Here is a 15,887-nt window from a genome sequence, read left to right on the forward strand (position 1 = left end):
ATGTGATTTGGAATGCAAATACGCAGGCTCAATGAAGATTTCCTTGTATTGAATCTCTTTGAGATACAATATGATAAATTACCTCAGTACAATGCACAATGCAATTGCAAAGTATTTTCTTGTAGAGATATCTCCACAAAATAGCTAATTTCCATCTCTCTATAGACCTTCTAGCTACACTTGACATGGCACATATTCCTTCACTGACCAAATTCTTGCTTTCAATAAAAGCACAAAGCTCACTAGCAAGTGGTGGTGGCATCTCTTTAATCTCCAAGAATTTATGAATATCTTCAAATTCATCGAGGATGGCAAGCAAATTACTATCTTCTTCAGCAGTTGTTCGAAGAAAATCCAATGTTGTTCTGCATTTCTTTGCTAGCCATCTCATTGCAACAACTTCATTCTCTGTTGAAAGTCTGTTTCCCGAATAAACAAGGTGTACAACAGACCTGCGACTGGTTTTAGGGACTGCCCAGAATCGCACTGTTGATAGTAGCGCAAAGGATGGCTTCCCATCTGGCTGGATGTATAGCAACTCATTCTCCCATGAGCAGAGGGAATACATATCTGGTTCTAAAGGTATAAAGGCCTTCTCATTTGGGTTCTCAGTCAAAAGAAATCCATAGTGTTCAAGAAGCTCCAAATTTGTGTAGGTTCCGTAGCTTAGAAGAACCTGCAGTAATCAATCAAGCTAGAGGCATCAGTGCAACTCCTTCAAACTAGAAACATAATTCAAAATGAGATGGCAAACTGCCGTGATAACCACACAGGATATTCGATGCAATACAAGCACTGTTCATTTTTCTAGTTCTAATATCATAATATCAAGTAATACAACATCCGCCATACACAACTTATTAATGGAAAGGAACCACTTTCATAAATTTACTGAATGCCACACAAACAGAAAAAAAAAAGTATTAGAAGGAAGGAAGCATTTCAGAATCACCTGGTCTCCTTTCCGGTAGTTTCTTCTAGAATAGAAGTGGTATGAAGAAACGTCTTTCTCATATCCAGCATCTATTAGCCTATGGGCAGCGGCCAATTCAGTTCCTGATTCAAGCATAGCGTCTTCTTGCAAAGAAAAGGCCTTTCCAGCAACCCCATCTTCAGAATTAGATGTTTCCTCTCCAGGTGCTGCATAGTTGAAGAAATCTCCCACAGGGCATAAACATCCAGCTTCATCCCAAGGTATATGCATGGTGCGCGAGGATATCTTCAGTAAGAAAATTTTTTCATGTTAAAACATGAATATACCAAGTAATTGATAGACAATAGTGCTCAAGTATATCGTGACAAAGAGTGCTAGATGGATCACAAATCAAACACAGCATTGGTATCTTGCAATGATTAGGGATTTCTAATCAGAAACACTTAAGTAAAAAATGACAGTTTTATTCCAGATTAGCACTTGGGAGTTCACTCCATACTTACAGAACCAGAGGCCCAGAGCCATGCCTTAAGAGTGAGAAATTGTGGCTTGAGTTTGAGTTCATGCATAAGCAGAGTTACTTCATTCCACTCCTCTTCAGCCTTCTCAGAAGCCTTTTGTGCAGCCCATATGGCATCATCAATCTAAAAGTATTGGAGAAATTTAAGACGAAGACTTTTAATGGTGAATTTCAGTCAACTATGATGCTTTGTGATGGACATTAGCAATGCAGTGAACAGAAGAAGTATTTTCCAACAATAAAATACATTTTAACTTGTAGGGATTGCTACAAACTTGCAATGCTTGTATCTCGAATTTTCCAAAATCTGCAAGGGTGTCATAGCCGCGGGGGAACTGTTTTAGATAGGGCCACCACTGAGAACTCTTGCCCTTGTTCACTTCATTTAACAGTCCAACAGCCAATATCTGCAGTAAGAATAAGTTCAAAAAGCATAGACATCAAATTGAATGAAACCATCATTACTTGCCAAACAAAACAGAGAGTAGAACAAGTGTTAACCACTCTGACTATGGAGATTTGATTCACTTTACACAACCAACCCCGCAAAGCTTTTGCTAAACACTTGAAGAAACTGCAGACTCAACGTAAAGGTCCAGCCTTTCAATACAACTTCTTAAATTGACGCACTGAGCACCACTTGTTAACTGAAAAACCCACTTCAGTACATTATAAACTCTTGTATAAATATAACGAAACTTCAACTCTTAACAATATATTGTACACAAACAAAATAGAACAGTTAATTGGGGAAGAGTAGCTTAGAGAACAAGATTGGAGAAACTTTAAGCTACAGAGTTTTATCAATTTGCTTCAAGAACAACTGTAAATTTATTGCTCCCCGTAATCTTTTATATCTAGGTCATATATATAAGATTTTTAGCAACACATTGAGCTAACTTCACATTACAAGTTGATCATATAAACCTCCAAAACACATAAAGTACCTGCCTTTAGTCCAAAACAAAGCAAAACCCAAGTTCTAATTCTTACACTCCATATTTAAGAGAACAATAACCTGTGTGGAGGAGAGAGAAGGGTGCTTCTTGACAGCAATGGAGAATGCATAATCGTTCATCATAAGATTTTGACTAGTCATTAACGCATCCTTTGGAACTCTAAGAATCAATTCCCATTTCCTAATATCACGAGCTGCTGCTAAACCTCTCCTTCAATAATTGAAAAAATCATTCATTCCTCGTCAGATTCATGAAAGAAAATCCAGAAAAAAGAGTTGTGATTAGTAATATATACCCTCCGGCTTCAGGGAAATTAGAGACAACAAGGGAGTTTCCCAAACATGAATCGGATTGGGTTGTAGGAGTTGAAGGAGAGTCTGAGATTCCCAGCTCCGATGCCCATTTCAGGAAGTTCTTCAGGTTCAATGCTTCAGCTTCTTCCATGGCGGCTTTGCTGTGGAACTGGGCTTTTCCGTTTCATTTGTCTAGAGAAAATGCTCAAGGGCAAACCGGATTACTGGACCAATTCAGTTTAACTGGGCCCAAGTCCATAAGCTAATGGCACAAATATTACTTGGCAAGTCACACGTTTAGCCCGTAGGTCAAAAATAAGGGAAACTTACATTGATATATTATATTTAAAAAATATTTATTATTTATAGTAATAATATTTTTATTTTTGCTGAATACTTATAATATATTTATAATATAGTTTTAATATGTATTACAAAAAATAATTTATAATACAAATTTTATTAATAGGTAATACATTTACCACACACTTTAATATAATTATAATATATTGTGTCAATTTTTTACTAAGCAGACATAATATATTTTAAAACACTTATAATATATTTATATTACATGTATAATTCAATTTTAATATATAGTGCAGATTTATCATAGTATTGTTATGTATTGTTATAAATGGTAATAAATAAATAAAATATCGCTAAAATCAGCAATTATTTATTAAAAAGTACTCTTTTAAGTAATTTTTTAAAAAAATAATTACATTTGCTAATTAAATATATAGAAATTATATATTATTTTATATTGACAATTATTTTGATGAAAGATTATTTATGTGAATTTCTTAATATGAATTTATGTTTCTATTTAAGTTTTGACCTCGTTTAAACAAAATGTAAAATAATTTCGCGGCTAGAATTTGGTAGCAAAATTTTGACGGATCGTCATTATTTCTGATTAATGACTCTGTTTTATCACAAATCTTAAAGAATCAAAAGAATTAGCAACTAATTTAAAGAATTGTCAACATTTGGCTATAAATTCTAACAATGTTGTGTAGGAATTTCATCAACACATTTTTGCATCAAAATTGATCTATATTAGTCCAAATCAATTACAAATGACTTCAAATTTAATATTCAACCTTCCAATACTTATGCCAATATTTCTGAATGGTTAGATTCAACCCAAACTTTCAACAATCAATAGACCACTTTATTTTTCCTTGAAATAAAATTTCAAATTCAACTGTTGTATTCTTTAATTTTCTTCCACCAAACTAATCCGAATCATCATGGATATATAGACAATATAGTCACAATGAAATATTGACCACTCAATTCCAATGGTAAAAAAAAAAAGAGCAACGAGTCTTCAAATAATATAACACGTATCCTATTTATTTTTTTCTGATTTGTTTGAACTAATTGTAACTTGAACACCCTCTCCAAATAATTAAATAACCTTAAGAAGAGCACGATTATGGGTAGGAAAGACAGATTAATCATATATAGGTGAAAGGCTCAATACATCAATAAAATATTTGGTTATGGGAAATTAATAAGAAAATTAAACATGTAACATCTCAAACCAAAATCTAATTATCTAAAAGAAATCTATAAAGGAAATCCACTAGTTCTAAACAAGGAGTTCTCTAACCTTTTTTTTTTCAAAATGAATAGTATATAGTTAATGCATTGTTCGAATTATTCATAAATTTTTGTCTAGTATTCCCTCCGTCTCAAAATAATTGTTATATTTTGCTGCTTGAGAGTTGACTTGACTAGTTTTCGAAACTAAATTAAATTAGATTAATTTAATAGTTTAAAAATAAATTTTAGACATTCAAAATGAAGGGACTATATGTATGTTGCAATCTTTTAAGATATTGATATGATCAAAAAATATTTTAAAATATTAATCATAATTCATATAGTTTAACTTTCAAAAAATAAATTGCGACAAATATTTTGAGGAGCTACAAGGGATTTACTAACTTTTATATATACCAATAAATAGAGAAAAAATTTCTAACACTATGTGCATTTATTTTGATTAGTTATAAATGTTTATATGACGCATCACTGCTCAAATTACTAATCTTATTTACTATAAATAATAATAATCTAATATTTCTTTTAAGATCTGTAAAATTCTTTTATACCATTAATTGATACCAGAAAATTAGAAAATATAATACACTAAAACTGATATTGAAAAAAATTAGATATTGAAAAATTATATTATAAAAATACTCCATGTTGCAATGAGACATATATAGAAGAAACTTTTAGCGAGATGAATTTATATGTAGAAGCGTTCAAATAAATAACATACAGCAAATTAAAGGTACAACCCGGAAAATGCATTGTGATGCAGTAGTGAAATTGTTTTATTCTTAATTAAAGGTCTCATATTTGAATCTTGATATGGAAAAAATTCTATTATGAGCGTCACTTTCGAATGAACCTACAATGCACGATTCAAAATTAATTGAAACTTCAATGTAGAATCCAAACACTATTGGAAAACAAAAAAACAAAAAGCATAATAAGCCTTTATCGAAATTTCAGAATGAATAGATGGATGATTCTATTTTTCAACAAAGTTTAGGAGAGCCAAAGCGTTCCTTTTCTGGTGGCTCGTACTCAGTGGCGGACCTAGAAATTTTATGAAGGGGGTTCAAAAAAATTAAACACGCTAATCAGAAAAAAAAATGTGCTTATTCGGATTCAAACCCGCGAGCTGAGACAAGCTAAAGCAAAATATTGAACCCCATTTGCCACTGAGCTAATCCTTTGGCTTATGCTCAAGGGGTTCAATGTTAAATATATACACATAAATTTAAATTTTTATCTTATATATACAGTGTAATTTTTTAACGAAGGAGGTTTGGATGAACACCCTTAACTATACATGGGTCCGCCCCTGCTCGTACTCTTTTAGAACCGTGCACGTAAATAACATACCAAAAATTAAATTTCTAAATTTCAAAAGGTTCCACAAAAATTAATAGAACTAAGTTAAAATGTCCCCAATACTTTTTACCGGAAAGTAGATTGTCTGCCATAATTAGATTAAGATAGTAAAAATAGAAGCTTGTAATATAGTTAGACCAAATGCAAATTATTTACTATGGAATAATATTTATATTTTGTTGTGTATGTTGACTATTGTATCCTTGATTTAATTAAGAAAAAAGTTCTAAAATTGTATTATATATAAAATGTTTCCCACAAATTAAAGTCATTAGAACTGAAAAATAAAATGGATAATTGCATAAACCTCACCTCAAATTTGATGTCGTAATACTTACTTTTTCTATGATTTACAATAACATCCTTTTATTCATGTCATCAATATCGGATATTCTCCTTTGATTTCAAATGACATTTCTTTAACTGAGCAACATAATTTTATTTGATCAGTTGTCAAATTGATGCTTTGTTTCTTTAAAAATGATTTCCTTTTTCATTTTTCATATCTCCAAAATGTTGCTATTCCATTTTCATATTATATTAGTAATTATTAATGAGGCATAAACAGTTCTGCTTCACAAACCCCCCAAAAAAAAAGTTGAAAAAAAAAACAATTTAAAAAATTATATATTGCCATCCCAATTCCCACACCGCTGAATTGAATGGCCCTAACTGTATTTGTATCTGCCAAACAAATTAAATTACTACAAAAGTGAAGGAAGTGCAAACTGCTACGTGTCAAATATAGAGCCGCGATAAGCCTCAACCCAACTTGTTGTGGATAACACGCGCATACGTAAGTGGGCTTTATTGGACCATGCTTAAAATTTCATTTTTCAAATCTAGCTTCTGCATTGATTTTTATTTTTTATCTTTTAAAATTGTGATTTTTATTTTTTGCCCTATTACTCGTTTAGTAAAAAAATTATGAGCCAAAGTATCTTTAACTTTAACCTAATTTCATTTGGCATACTTTTCTAGAAAATATTTTCTTGAGGCATAAGTTCAACAATATATGATTTGCAAGACAAGATTTTAAAAGATAGGTGTTAAGGTATGACTTTTGTCGCTAAACTTATGCCCTCTGTCATAACCTGTGCCAACTTAACTTATTCCTTAAACATAAATTATGTCAATGCACTTATGCTCTCGGACATAACTTAGGCCATAAACTTATATTTTTGAGTTTGCCTTGAGACATAACTTATGCTGCTCTACTTATATCTAGGACATATCGTGTGATTATGAGATAATTTATGTCAATAAACTTATCTCTAAACTATGTCTTGAAATTATTTTTTTGTATGTTGTCAAGAATATTTTGTACCATTTTTTATTACGTAAGCTCTCAAAAGCAAAATTTACAGATCAACAAGTTTAACGAGCAAATATTAAAGACGAATATAAATACAGACATTTACGCGAATATCCCTTTTTAAATTAAGACAAATTCAGTTCGGACCTTCTGGTCTATGTCCCGCATTAGGGCCCACAGTCCACTTGACTTACGAATTGGCACTTTCTAGTCCGTGGGCCCTCTCTGACTCATAGTTGGGGTAAAGGTAAGAGTTTTTCATCCAATTATAAACCGCCACGTGTACATCTGAACCAGCTTTCCCACTTTTATTTTGATAACGTTATCTTCCACTGATTGGGCTATGATTTACACGTGTCCTTTTGACACACATCTTCTTAGCCCATTACTAAAGTTGGTACTTTTAATGGACTCAATAATGTTCATATTACTATTAGACAAAAGAGAATTAACAAACAATTTTAGGTACTACCACATGTCAAAATACAAAATAAAAATAGAATTGTTATATTATTATCACGCTATTTCAATTTGGGAAGTCAAATATTTTTTAAACTGCAAAATTTCATAATAAGTATTCTTAAATTATGAAACTCGTGATTTTCAATATGTTTATATAGTTTTTAAATACGTGAATTTTATTTTCTTCAAAAATTAAGTAATCACAATCAAATTAAGATCTAAATATGAATATTTCAACCTTGTGCTTTGAACTTCATCATTTCCTTGATAAAATAAGGTTAATGGTGCATTATTTGAAACTCTTTTATAATGAATATGACCTCAACTTTTATCAAATTATTATTTGGAAAATAAATGTAACTCTAAGTTGTTTTGCTAATGTGGTCTTTTATGTATGTTTAGCTAATGGGGTCTTTTATGTATACCACAAAGGTGGGATTAGGCCAATTTGCTTTACTTATCCAACAAAACTTCTAATACCTTCAATTGATGAAATGTTACATTTTGGCAGATAATATGTAATGTGCCCTCTTACACAAAAAGAGCCTGGATATACTTGGATCCTGCTTTGTGTTACTAGAAAAACTTAAGACATAATACACTAGTGGCCTAGTGGGGTCATATTATGAAATTTTACTTCTTTGTGTTCTGCCCGATAAAAAATTATCCGCTCTGTTTTATTTCACGTGACATTATTTAATTTTGATAAGAAATTTAAAAAAATATTAAAAGTTTATGGTCTAAAACAATTTATAGATATTTGAGAAACTATGAATTATCTCATTAAAAATAAAAATGGGAAAAAACATAAATTTTCTCTGAAGTTGTACCGAAAAGTCAGTTACACATCTAAACTATCATGACGATCTATTACACACCTAAGCTATCTAAAAGTAAATTTATTAATCCTACAACTGACGTGGCAAAAAAATAAAACAAGGGCACGTCAGACTAAAATTAAAGTAAAAAAATTAAAAAAAACAAAATCACCCACCCCACGTCCTTTTTTCTTCACACCCACCTACCCACTTCTTCTTCACACCCATCTCCATTTACTCTCCATTTTAAATCTTTATTTTTTTTCTTTTAAAACTCATTAAAGTAAAAAAATTAAAAATCAAAATCATTCCACTCCCACGTCGTTTCTTCTTCATACTCACCTACCCTCTTCTTCTTCACACCCATCTTCATTTGCTCTCCATTTTTAATCTTTATTTTTTTTTCTTTTAAAATTCATTAAAATAAAAAAATTAAAAATCAAAATCATCCCACTCCCACGTCATTTCTTCTTCACACTCACCTACCCTCTTCTTCTTCACACCCATCTCCATTTACTTTCCATTTTAAATCTTTATTTTTTTTCTTTTAAAACTCATTAAAGTAAAAAAATTAAAAATCAAAATCATCTCACTCCCACGTCTTTTCTTCTTCACACCCACCTACCCTTTTTTTCTTCACACCCACCTCCATTTATCCCCATTTTGAATCTTGAATTTTTTTTCTTTCAAAACCCATTAAGAAGAAGAAGAATTCTTCTCCCCATTTTGGTGGAGAAGAGATTAGGGTAGGGGGGTCGGATGAGTGGTTAATAATTAATTAGGAATTAATTCATATAAAATATAGTTAATAAAAGAAAAATTAATTAATAAAGAAAAAAAAAAGAAAGATATTAAAAATCGGATGAGTGGTTGATAATTAATTAGGAGTTAATTAATATAAAATATAGTTAATAAATAAAAAATTAATTCATAAAGAAGAGAAAAGAAAAAATATAAAAAATTGGATGGGTGGTTAATAATTAATTAGGAGTTAATTAATATAAAATATAGTTAATAAATGAAAAGTTAATTAATAAAGAAAAAAAATATAAAAAATCGTATGAGTGGTTAATAATTAATTAGTATAAAATATAGTTAATAAAAGAAAATTTAATTAATAAAGAAAAAAAGAAAAAAATATAAAAAATTATAATTTCTAACGTGGCGCTGACGTGACAACGAGTATAATATACCACATACTATGAGAGTGGTGTTATACGTTTCAGGGTGTAATAAATTCACGTTTAGATAGTTTAAGTGTGTAATAGATCGTCATGATAGTTTAAGTATGTAATTGATTTTTCGGTATAACTTCAGGAGAAATTTATGCCTTTTTCCAAAATAAAATATATATTTTAAGAATTAAATATAAAATTATATTATTATTTTTATGACTGACTAAAAAAAATACTTTATATCAATTCCTCACTTAGTGTCCAAAATTTATGAAGCCCCGATTAAATTTAAATCGCACACTATATAGCCTATTTAGTAAATGGGCAGTAATTAATGTAAATGTGGGAAAAGGTTAAAAGGTGGAGCCTAGAGGAGGAGATACAATCTGAATCACTCAATTCTAATCAGCACGAGTGTACAAAAAACAAAAAAATTGGATGGTCTAAAACTATTCAAAAATATATAGGAGTAAATTAAACAAGGAAATGCTGCTGAAAATTCTTGAGATCAGCAGCAACAAGGTGACCATTTTTATTTTTACTTTCTTTCAACTGATGTTGATGTATTAAAAAAAAACCTTGTTCAACTAATTGGATCCTTCTTTCTATTGCTATTCGCAGGTTAGTTCTTTAAATTCCCCTGTACCTTTCCATATATAAAAATACTATTAAAGATTTGAACACCCTTTTCCTTTTCTAGTCAGTCTCTACGTGTATCAAAGTTAGAAAGGAAGCTTATTATAATCTAATTGACTATATATAGTAACCTCCCATTACTTGGAAAAAGTGTTAATAGCATGTTCATTTGCAAATTTTTCTGTTTGTGAGTTGAGTAATTATTTAAAGATCCTTGCTGGCAGATGCTGTTGTTGATTTGATTCTTGGTATTGGGATACTTTTTTTAATTTATAAATAAAGTTTGAATCTTTATGATTTTGAGTGGTCATAATTGTATTTGGTTTTATCTCATTGTGCAGAAACTCAGAAAGACAAGGTTTTTTGCTTCTTGTTGATGAGTGCATTATACCTCTGCTTGTGTAAGCCAAAGTCGGTTCACTTTCTTATTATGCGACTTTTATAATCGTTGATATTGCTTGTAGTGGATAGACTTTAGTGGGTATCTACTAGGCTGAGGTGAGAAGGTAGCATAAAGGAAAGACAAAAACTTGGGAATTGTTTTAGGCCACCTCTGAGGTTTCTTGTTTCAGCATGTCTGTTGCTTTGTTGTGGGTTGTTTCTCCAAATTCCGAGGTCTCAAATGGGACAGGATTCGTGGATTCAGTCCGAGAAGGGAACCGGGGTTTGGAATCATCCAGGTTCCCAGCTCGGGATAGGAATTCCATGTGGAAAGGGAGATTCAAGAAAGGTGGGAGACAGGGGTGGAATTTTGGGTCTTTTAATGCAAATTCGAGATATTCGGGTTTGGGAAGATCAACAACTGAAAATGGAAGGAGTTTCTCTGTACAGTCCAGTTTGGTGGCTAGCCCAACTGGAGAAATGGCTGTGTCATCAGAGAAAAAGGTCTATGATGTGGTATTGAAGCAGGCAGCTTTAGTGAAGAGGCAGCTGATATCTACTGATGACTTAGAAGTGAAGCCGGATATTGTTGTTCCGGGGAATTTGGGCTTGTTGAGTGAAGCATATGATCGTTGTGGCGAAGTATGTGCAGAGTATGCGAAGACATTTTACTTAGGTCAGTCTCAGCTCTCAGCCTTTTTTTTTTAAATCTGTTCTTTAGTTTACAAAATCTTGGTTAAGGTATCAGTTGATGAAGACAAAATATTAATCCTTGTTTGGTTCTTATTTAGGAACCATGCTAATGACTCCAGAGAGAAGAAGAGCTATCTGGGCAATATATGGTGATGTTTCCAACTTTCAAGACATATAGTATTTCTATGTATATATCTGTGCTTATCTGGGGACATAAAAGGAGAATTATATTTTAGTAAGACATAGAATATTATAGGTGCAAGTTGAGCTCTACTAGCTTGTGAAACATTATTATATGCATAAAGAGAAGAGAATTAATTTCTTATACCATATACAGCAGTCAAATTAGTGGAAGAAATGCTAAATTATTAGACTGGATCCGCCGAAGTGTAACATGCTTTTACTGTTTGTTTTATCAGCTTTCTGTGGAATCTTTGACATAATTTCAACTTTTCGCTGGCCGGTAGTTACGCTCTTTGTGTACCAAAATCTTGTGCTCTTTACACAGTTCAAAAGGTTAAAGAAAGTAGAATTTAGATAATTTAACATTATGATTTTGGCACCTCCCATTTACAACTTTCTGGTCTCTAGATGTGAAACTGGTGATCTGATTCTCTTTACCGGTTCGTTTGGCAGTCTTACAAGTTTGGTCAAGCTTTATGCGTAGTCAATTATGGTATATATGATACTTTTGGTGCTTTCATGTATTCTGTTTCCAAGAAGGACTAGATCTTGCCTGTGAGAAACTTCCACTTAAAATTGAAAAAATATGTGTTTTTTCTGGCTTGCTCATTAGATTAATATGTAGTTCAAGCATGTTAAGACTCTTGGGGAAATTGACAGCGATTTTTGTATTAGCACGTTTATAAATGACCTTGTCGTCTGAAAAGCTGTGGCTTTTTAAACAGTGTGGTGCAGGAGAACTGATGAGCTTGTTGATGGTCCTAATGCATCACACATAACTCCACAAGCTTTAGATAGGTGGGAGACCAGGCTGGAAGATATTTTCAATGGGCGGCCATTTGATATGCTTGATGCAGCTTTATCCGATACTGTTTCCAGATTTCCTGTTGATATTCAGGTTAGTTTATCTAATTAGATCATTGTTATCTTCTCCAGATTCAGATCCTATTCTCTTTTGCTCACTGCTGTTCTGAAGCAAATACTTGTGGAATTCGATAGTGCTGCTGAGTAGATGACATTTTTCTAGTAATCTTATATTTCCATATACTTTTCTTCTTTGTATCTCTATCTCTTTCTACTACCATAATCTACTTATATTTTTTATTTGATTAGCAAATAAGGTAACTGTTTTTCATTTGCTGTCACTGGCTGACATTTATTTTGTGTTTAATAACCTCTCTTTCTTGCAACTATATGAAGTGTCTGATTATTCATCTACCTGGTGCAGCCATTCAGAGATATGGTTGAAGGAATGCGTATGGACTTGTGGAAATCCAGATACAACAACTTCGATGAGCTGTATCTTTATTGTTACTATGTCGCTGGTACAGTAGGATTGATGAGTGTTCCAATTATGGGCATTGCACCTGAATCAAAGGCAACGACAGAGAGTGTATATAATGCAGCTTTGGCTTTAGGGATCGCAAATCAACTAACCAATATACTCAGAGATGTAGGAGAAGAGTAAGTATGAAGCTACATTTAATTTCACATAAATCATTTCCCAAGTAACACGCAAAAATGTATCGATGTAGTTGTCTATTTCTTAGATATTATAAGTACAGTGTAATGCCTATTGCTCCTTTGTTTTTTTAAAAGTTACAGGTGATTTTGCCATCTTTTTTGTTCCAGTTTATTTTGAAGTACAATGTATTCAGTGCTAAAAATGCCTTAACATATTTCTTTTTGTACAGTGCAAGAAGAGGAAGAGTGTACTTACCTCAAGATGAATTAGCACAGGCAGGGCTCTCGGACGAAGACATATTTGCTGGAAGAGTGACTGATAAGTGGAGGATCTTTATGAAGAAGCAAATTCAGAGGGCAAGGAAATTCTTTGATGAGGCAGAGAAAGGTGTCACAGAACTTAGCGCTGCTAGTAGATGGCCAGTAAGTAGTGATAAATTACATGAATACAATTACAATTGATCATTCATATCCAGTAGTTTTTCTTTATCTTTATGGTAGTGATGAAAAATCTATATGAACTAAGTTTTTGGTAGCGACACAGTCCATCACATTGTTAGGCAAAGCAGAATAGACTTCAGTTCAAAAATAGTTTCCCTCATTTGGCTATAGTTAGTATGGACTAGTTGTTGTAATGATAAAACATTGAAAGGTATCATAGTTTTCAATTTTAACTTCTTAAATCTGCTCAAATCTTCTCTGTTATGTGTTGCTTATGTTCCTACATCACAGAGGAAAGAGAGCTTGATCGACGTGCCTATGCATTTATGGTCTAATTTTGCATTGAGCTTACATTGTGAATCTTTATTCTAGTATGAGCATGAGCTGATTCTATTTTGTTGCTGCAGGTATTGGCGTCGTTGCTGTTGTATCGCAAGATATTGGATGAGATTGAAGCCAACGACTACAACAACTTCACAAGGAGGGCTTATGTGAGCAAGCCAAAGAAGCTTCTCACCTTGCCCATTGCTTATGCAAGATCTCTCGTGCCTCCTAAGATAACTTCTTCTCCCCTAGCAAAGACATGAATGTTGTTGTTGAAAAACAATTTGAGGCCTATACACTAAAGAAAATCAGGTACTTAATTGTAAATGAGATATCTTTTGCTACATGTGTATCATCATCAAAAGTAGATTGTAAATTCAATATGACTATTTCTTGGTAGATTGTTTCTTCACACTCAAACCCTCAAGGGAGAAAAGTTATTCCTTCATCTAGAGAATTAAGTCAAATTGCATGATTGAAGTCCAACTTCATTTGAGTGCATACATTTACTTGGACCCCGTGAAATAAGTCCATTTGAATTTCATACTGCGTGTCAAGTGATGTGGAATATCAAATTCAATCCAAAATCAATGAGATCATGTCGTGTGTGCAAGTGATGTGGCATGTTTACAAGTGTTGAAGTGACATAACTAGTCAAATCAAATCAAAATTTATATACATCCAATATAATTGATTTGATAACTCAAAAGAACCAATCAAAGCAAGTGAAGGCGTTCATAGACAATATAACTCTATGCAAAGAATAAATAGGTCACATACATTCCTAAGGAGAAGGATTTGCAATTAAAATGAAGGCATATATAACCGGCATAATACTCTTCTCCAAGAGATTTATTTCCAAGATTAATAGACAGTGCCGGTGTTGTTTGGAGATGATAAAGTATATCATAAGGAGTTTCACATCTTTCGTTCAATAATTAAGCTACTTCAACCTTTGAATCAAAGAGAACAAATTGGAGAAAATCAATAATAGGAACAGTAACCACATAAAGTTTATAAATAAAAGTAACCCCGTACAACAAAATATATATTTTAATTTTTGGAATTATTTCTGGAAATGAGTTGGCTTAACCCTTTATGTTTACAGTTTGACAAATGGAAGAAAATCTTATCAAAGATCTGAGAATATATACATATATATAATGTTGACCAGATTAAATGAATCTGCATAAAATAAATCGAACAGTGGCAAGAATTGGTCAACCAAGTTGATGTGCTAGAGAATACAGGGACAAAATCCAACAACGACAAAGTTGCTTACACAAGTTGATAAAAAACTAATTAAATCTATAAATGGCTCTACACGAGGAGGCATTGATAGAGTAAGGTTTTTTATTAAAAAAGATTTAAAATATGAAAATGCAAATACACAATGAAATAAAAAAAGATATATATATATATATATGAAATTAACTTTTTATATATAAGGTGTTAATTTTTGTAGGTTTTTCGACATGATTTGATTAAGATTTGAAGGGGGTGGGGGTACTACTTCAAGTTAGAGTTTAAGAAGTATATTTAGAAAATTGAATTGAACATGAACACAAAGTTAAAGTTATGTGAATGAAAATTTGAAAAACTCCTAAATTCTTTTTTGTCAAATTTGAAATTTTATGTTTCAAGTTTGAAGTTGAAAATAGGCCAAGTTGATAAATAAATTATTATCGTTATTGTTATTATTAGTACCATTATGATCACTAAGCTCAAATAATGCTAATTGAGTTAGTATCATTGTTGAAAATAGGCTAATTGAGTTTCTCTTTCTCTTATTTTATTATTATTATTAGAGATAAATATCAAAAATACACCTAAACTATCCTTTTTTTAGTTTTATACCTAAACTATTGGGAGTGCAAATTTCATACCTAAACTATCACTTATTTGTTTGAGAAACACACCTCGGCGATGTGTGTAATACACTCTCTCTTCTCTCTCAATTTTTTTTTAAAAACCTTGCCACATGGATAAAATATTCCACTTTGACAAAAATTAAATAAATTATTAATATTATTTAAAAGTTAAAGATTAAAGTATTTTTATCCCAAAAGGAAAATTATTTTTTTATAAAAGAAATTACCTTTTTTAAAAATAAATTGTTTTTTTTAAAAATAAAATTTAAAATATTTTGCTCACGCACTCCACCATCTCTTCCCCTCCCCCCCCTCCACAATCCCCGTCCTTTTATTTTTTAAAAATATTTTTTATAAAATATTTTTCAAAAATTAATACTTCACCCCCTCCTCTCACTCCTTCCTAAAAAATATTTTTAATTTTTATTTTTTAAAAAATAAAATTATACCCACTTCATCTAACCCTTCACTCTTAATT

The 15,887-nt window shown here is 31.7% G+C and overlaps 2 protein-coding genes across 3 annotated transcripts; one reads left to right on the forward strand and one right to left on the reverse strand.

Annotated features, from left to right (window-relative positions):
• On the reverse strand, nucleotides 1-2,968 carry LOC129874477 (protein SET DOMAIN GROUP 40). The gene is made up of 6 exons (XM_055949768.1): nucleotides 2,709-2,968; nucleotides 2,473-2,623; nucleotides 1,730-1,861; nucleotides 1,438-1,578; nucleotides 953-1,219; nucleotides 1-676 (listed from the first exon to the last, which is right to left on the reverse strand). Exons 1-6 carry the CDS (start codon nucleotides 2,855-2,857, stop codon nucleotides 29-31), a joined length of 1,488 nt encoding a protein of 495 aa, XP_055805743.1. The 5' UTR covers nucleotides 2,858-2,968; the 3' UTR covers nucleotides 1-28.
• Nucleotides 2,969-9,815: 6,847 nt separating this feature from the next.
• LOC129873069 (phytoene synthase 2, chloroplastic) lies at nucleotides 9,816-14,013 on the forward strand. 2 transcript variants are annotated; one of them, XM_055948070.1, is made up of 7 exons: nucleotides 9,816-10,037; nucleotides 10,394-11,109; nucleotides 11,225-11,275; nucleotides 12,035-12,207; nucleotides 12,538-12,773; nucleotides 13,004-13,196; nucleotides 13,622-14,013. In XM_055948070.1, the coding sequence occupies exons 2-7, from the start codon at nucleotides 10,626-10,628 to the stop codon at nucleotides 13,799-13,801; spliced, it is 1,317 nt and encodes a 438-aa protein (XP_055804045.1). In that variant the 5' UTR covers nucleotides 9,816-10,037; nucleotides 10,394-10,625; the 3' UTR covers nucleotides 13,802-14,013. The 2 variants fall into 2 exon arrangements, with proteins under 2 accessions (XP_055804045.1, XP_055804046.1); XM_055948071.1 differs by lacking the exon at nucleotides 9,816-10,037 and adding an exon at nucleotides 10,089-10,300.
• The last annotated feature ends 1,874 nt before the right edge of the window (nucleotides 14,014-15,887 follow it).

Source organism: Solanum dulcamara, chromosome 11 (assembly GCF_947179165.1).
Source record: "Solanum dulcamara chromosome 11, daSolDulc1.2, whole genome shotgun sequence".
Lineage (NCBI taxonomy): Eukaryota > Viridiplantae > Streptophyta > Magnoliopsida > Solanales > Solanaceae > Solanum > Solanum dulcamara.